Below are 5645 nucleotides of genomic sequence, written 5' to 3' on the forward strand. Positions count from 1 at the left end.
AGGGTCCAGGAGGGTCCAGTGCTTTTGGTGTTGGTGGGTTGGGTTTCCTTTGACATCCCCAAGCCCTTCTTCGGGTTGCTCTGAGCAGCCAGGAAAATCCTTCTTCTCTAGGGTCTTGCATCAGGGCCTTTTCCCTGCTTTTGTAGAGAAGCTGAGGCAGGTCTGGGATCTCCAAAAGCAGCATGGCCCACATCATGACCCAGGACACCCAGGAGCTGTGTGGCTCTCCCATTCCCACATGTCCTGCTTAAACTGACAGTTTCTAACACCATCTTTAAAGGCCGTTGTAAAACCGCAGGATTGTGACTCCCTCTGTTACTCTTTGTTCACTCTGGGACCCAGCTGCTGGTTTGCACTTCAGGGATTTAAAGGCTGCTCTGTCTTTCAGGAAGGCTGTCCCTTGTAGCAATGGAACCTCATTGTTGACGTGCTGGGCTTAGCCTAAACTCGAAGAGCACAATTATTATTTATGAAATTATTTCATGCTTTATTTCTGTTTCTTTGCAATTAAGAAAAACCCTGTGTTTGTTTGCAGCTAGTTCTCTAAGGAAAGCAGTTGGGAGTTGCAACAAATGAGCTCTAACTTTCAGTTGCTGATTTCAGCAGAACAGAGAAGCTTCTAACAAGAGTGATGGAAGTCCCAGGTGGCTGATGTGAGAAATGGCAGGTTGGGGAGGGGAGGAAGAGTGTCCATACAGTGCTTGAGCTCTGGGACACCAGTCCTTCTAGATGTCCAGACTTCAATGGGAGACATTCTGGATTGATTCCAATTTCACAATATTGCTCTCAATTACTTGGAAAGCTGAATATTAATAGTAAGAATAAAAGCCTTTAAAATCAGAAATACTTGTATGTTATTAATGTCTCCACCTTTCAGCTATGCTCCCCAAACCTCTCCAATTAGTCATGCAAGATTGATGAAAATGGCAGGGAGGGACATGGTTTGTGAGAGCTTTTTGCATTTTAATAAGCTCCATGGTGTATTCGGTGCTGAATCCATGAACCTCAGTTACTGAGAGGAGAATTCAACGTCAAGATCAACCCCCAACATTTTGTTGAGTTTTAATGGGTCCCACTGATAGTTGTTAGCAGTAAAGTGTCTCCAGGGGCTGATTAGAGCAGAAAATTGTCATCACTGATAACAGGTAGGCAGAGGAAACGTACAGGTGGCTCTGATGCCACATGAACCCTTGAGGTGTTTTATCAGGCAAAATGTCCAAGCTCGGCCACTGAGCTTCTGGGAAAGGAGATCCTTTTTCCCACATGTTTTCCAGGTCCTCTGGGGGACAGTGTGTGGGTGGGGGTGTGCAGTGCTCAGTGCAGGACAATGATATGACATCTTTCGGGGTGTCAGCAAGAGGGACACTGAGGCCCAGTGTCTCCCGACAGGCCTTGGTGGCAGAGACAACAGCCATAGTCAAGAAGATGCTGACCTGCTCTGGTGTCTTTGGGCCTTGACAGTGACTTTGTCTGTCTCCAGCAGAGCCTGTCCTATGCTGTCTCATGCCTGCAGCTGTGTCCATGCAGCCTGTAGACACCCACCCTGCTTCCCCACTTTGCTCTCACACGGGATCTCCTTCCCTTCGCTGTTGTCTCTGCATCCCCACTGGCTGTTCCTTCCCAAAGCCATGGGATGATCCTTGACTCCTCCTGGGTGTTCTGTTGCACCACAGCACCAGCCTTCAGGTCCCATTTCTTCATCCTGATGTCCAGTCTGAAATTCTCTAAACTGGGGATTTTTCGGGTTGTTTTGGCTATTCATACTGCCTCCCACTACCAAGTAAAGCTCCTGGCAGTACCACAGTGTGGGGAAGAATATAACTTTGTCTGTCAGGACAGATAGAAACTTGAGGAACTGAGGAGAGGGCTGAGGGGAAGGGCCTTGGTGCTACGAGGGATGCCATATGAGGCAGTGGTGCAGGGTCATGTGAATAATGCCAGATGCCTGTGGGGCTGCATTAGTAGTAGCATGGCTAACCAGAGGAGGGGAGCTGTTATCTGTCTCCAAGGGGGACTTTTCCTGAAGGCAGTGGTGGCACTCAACTTTGGGGGAGCATGTATGAAACCCAGGTGTCCTAGGTGGTTGCCAACAAATTAGAAGGGCCCGATTTTCCTGTTGGTTCCCTCGTAAATATGCTAGGAATGTGGCGGTTTTGCTGGATACCTCAGGCATCTGACACGGCCGAGTAGATCTGTTTCCCTTGAATGAAATCAAGTGTCTGCACAGAATCATGCAAGCTCTTTGCAATGGACATGGATCTCCTCATTGCTCTGTCAGAACAAGTGGACATTTGCACCTGTCTTGGACCAGCTCTGTCCAACGTGGACTGCCTCCCCCTTGGAAAAAGTCCAAAGGGGCGAGTGTGTGTGCACAGCTGATTCACTTCTCCCAGTGACTGCAGTGGGAGCTCAGAAAACCAGCTCCCATACAGGCAGCCGTTTTGTGCACCCCAGCAGCTGGACAAAGGGAATCCTCCTCTGAGTTTGTGGAGTGCACAAGAGCAAACTGAATCCTCCTGCGCTCCTGGAGCTTCTCAATGGGCATTAGCTGTACTGCTGAACTGCTCTGAATCACCTCCTGAAGCATGAGGGTATTAACTCCCTTCTCGCCCCTGTGCAAGTGTTCTGAGTTCTTATGGGATGGAAGCAGAGGCTTCAACAGCAGGACATGTCCACTCTCCTAGACAACCATCCTCTGATGAGGCCAGCTGCATGCTGGATTTGTTCCATGGACTCTCTCTCTTTACATCAGTGGACCATTGCCAGGGATGACCTTGCTGCCTTGCAGGAACTGTCAGCCTTGGAGCCCCAGAAATGCCTGGAGGCTGCACAGGAGACAGAAAATGTCCCATCTGCAGCTGGGTCCCTGCTCCTGAGCTGGGCCTGGCTCCTGGGACTGCGGGAGCCCATGGCAACCTGGCAGGAGCTGCAGAGAGACAGCTCTGCCCAGGAGCAGCTCCTCATAAAGGAGCACCAAGACTCAGGGCACTGCCCGCAGGCACCAGGCTGGGATGAGTCACTCATAAGTGAAGGACAGTTGGGAATGGGAGGACGGCTGAGCTCACTGCAGGCAGAAACCTCCCCAGCCCTTGACGCGGTAAGTCTCTGGCTGCAGGGCTACACTGCTGCGGTTCCTGGAGGGATCTTCTGAACCTGGCGCCTTCAGCAGCTGATTGGATTTGTCAGCGTGGCTCTCCCAGCTTCCCCTGTTTGGAGCTGGTCGTGCTTTAGAGCAGGGACTCCCAGCCACACATTCAGAGGGATCACGGCTGCCTTCGCTTACCCCTCAGCCTGCAGACACAGCCACCATCCCCTCCCCGGCCTCAGCAAGGTTTGTCTCACCTGCTCTTTTGCACCTGCAAACACAGAGGTGCCCTGGGCAGGGTCCTGCCCCTGGCAGGTGTCTACAGGGCAGAGCTGAGCACCCAGCGGGTGCGATGGGGTCTATGAACATGGACAGGGCAGAGACGTGGAGACAGGGACGGCTCCAGGCTATGGAATCATGGTGAGAGGAAACTGCCTCCTGCAGCACCCCTTCCCACCAGCCCAGCCCTCTGCACTCCAGGCCATGGGGGCCAGGGCAGGAGTTGTCCCAGAGCAGCCAGATGTCCAGGAGAGGAGACACATCTGAGTGCCCCTCTGTCCCTGCCAGGCCCTGCCTCCCTCGGCACAGCCATCATGGTGTTACTCCATGATCCCACCTGCCCACACTGCCCTTCTCCTTCCCTTGGACTCTGTAGTCAGGCAGTTTCTGATGCAGGTCAGACACTGGCCCTGTGGGTCCTGCCATGCAGATGGGTCCTGGACTGTGAGGTGCCCAAGTGCCCTCTAAGCTGTGGGGCTCAGGGCAGTGCGGTTGGAGGAGCTTGGAATGAGCCACCTCTCTCCTCAGGACACCCCATCCTCAGGACGTCCTGCCGTCTCCCTGGGTGTCTGTCTGGGCTGCAAGCTGCCCTCCGGAAGAGCTCAGCTCCCCCGTTACAGCAGGTGCTGTCTGGGTGCCCCAGGGAGAAGCCTCCTGGAATCTGAGGTCACAGAGTCGCTGCAGGGAGGTGGATGTGGGCAGCTGGCAGGAGCCCAACGTGTTGCTGGATCCAAGGGGAGGGCGGAAACCTGCCTAACATCCCCTCCAAAAGAGTGCTGGTGGACATGATGTAAAGGAATCCTCTGCTCTCCATGGTGCCATTTAATTGAGGGGTAACACGAGTGCAAGTGTCCTACAGCTCCAAGGTGAGAGCACAGGGCAGTTGGGACCAAGGCAGATGGAGAGGCCAGCTCTGCTCCCCCAGCATCAAGGCCAAGAGCTGAAGCCATAGAGCTCAAGGATGGTCCTGCTAAAATGGGGGGGAGGCAATGAGTGTGTGTTTGGGCACGGATATGGGAAAGTTTTGCTCAGAGAAGTTTCCTCTAACTTGTCCATGTCTTTTCTTCCTCCCGTATTGCCCCTATGCTGCAAAGGAACAAATGTCCAACAGGAGCTCCCTCAGTGAGTTCCTCCTCTTGCCATTCGCAGACACACGGGAGCTGCAGCTCTTGCACTTCTCGCTCTTCCTGGCCATCTACCTGGCTGCCCTCCTGGCCAACGGCCTCATCATCACAGCCGTAGCCTGCAACCACCACCTCCACACCCCCATGTACTTCTTCCTCCTCAACCTCTCCCTCCTCGACCTGGGCTCCATCTCCACCACTGTCCCCAAATCCATGGCCAATTCCCTGTGGAACACCAGGGCCATTTCCTATTCGGAATGTGCTGCCCAGATCTTTATGTTTGTCTTTTTCATGTCAGCAGAGTATTCTCTCCTCACAGTCATGGCCTATGACCGCTATGTTGCCATCTGCAGGCCCCTGCACTATGGGACCCTCCTGGACAGCAGAGCTTGTCTGGAAGTGGCAGCAGCCAGTGGCTTTCTCAATGCTCTCCTGCAAACTGGGAACACATTTTCCCTACCCCTCTGCCAAGACAATGAGGTGGAGCAGTTCTTCTGTGAGATCCCCCAGATCCTCAAGCTCTCCTGCTCACACTCCTATCTCAGAGAAGTTGGAGTTATTGCAGTTAGTCTTTGTTTATTCTTTGGTTGTTTCATTTTCATTGTGGTGTCCTACGTGCAGATCTTTGCTGCTGTGCTGAGGCTCCCCTCTGAGCAGGGCCGGCACAAAGCCTTTTCCATGTGCCTCCCACACCTGGCCGTGGTCTCCCTGTTTGTCACTACTTCATTTTTGGCCTATCTGAAGCCCCCATCCCTCTCCTCACCAGTTCTGAATCTGGTGCTGGCTGTTCTGTACTCACTGGTGCCTCCAGCCCTGAACCCCCTCATCTACAGCATTAGGAACAAGGAGCTCAAGGCTGCACGGAGGAAATTGTTTCAGTGGGTTCAACGCTATCACCAATAACCAACCATGCGCATCTACTCATCCCCAGAGTAACTGACATTAAGAATCTGTGTTCTGTGCCCTTCCTCCCTCCCTCCCTCCCTCCCTCCCTCCCTTCCTTCCTTCCTTCCTTCCTTCCTTCCTTCCTTCCTTCCTTCCTTCCTTCCTTCCTTCCTTCCTTCCTTCCTTCCTTCCTTCCTTCCTTCCTTCCTTCCTTCCTTCCTTCCTTCCTTCCTTCCTTCCTTCCTTCCTTCCTCCCTCCCTCCCTCCCTCCC

General features: G+C 53.2%; 1 protein-coding gene across 1 annotated transcript; it reads left to right on the forward strand.

Moving 5' to 3' along the window:
- Nucleotides 1-4377: 4377 nt before the first annotated feature.
- Nucleotides 4378-5391, forward strand: LOC148593307 (olfactory receptor 14A16-like). Its single transcript, XM_088531432.1, has one exon. The coding sequence runs from the start codon at nt 4378-4380 to the stop codon at nt 5389-5391; it is 1014 nt and encodes a 337-aa protein (XP_088387558.1).
- Nucleotides 5392-5645: the final 254 nt, after the last annotated feature.

This window comes from Tinamus guttatus, unplaced genomic scaffold (assembly GCF_059628265.1).
Source record: "Tinamus guttatus ecotype Peru unplaced genomic scaffold, ASM5962826v1 Tinamus_guttatus_pri_ptg000417l, whole genome shotgun sequence".
NCBI lineage: Eukaryota > Metazoa > Chordata > Aves > Tinamiformes > Tinamidae > Tinamus > Tinamus guttatus.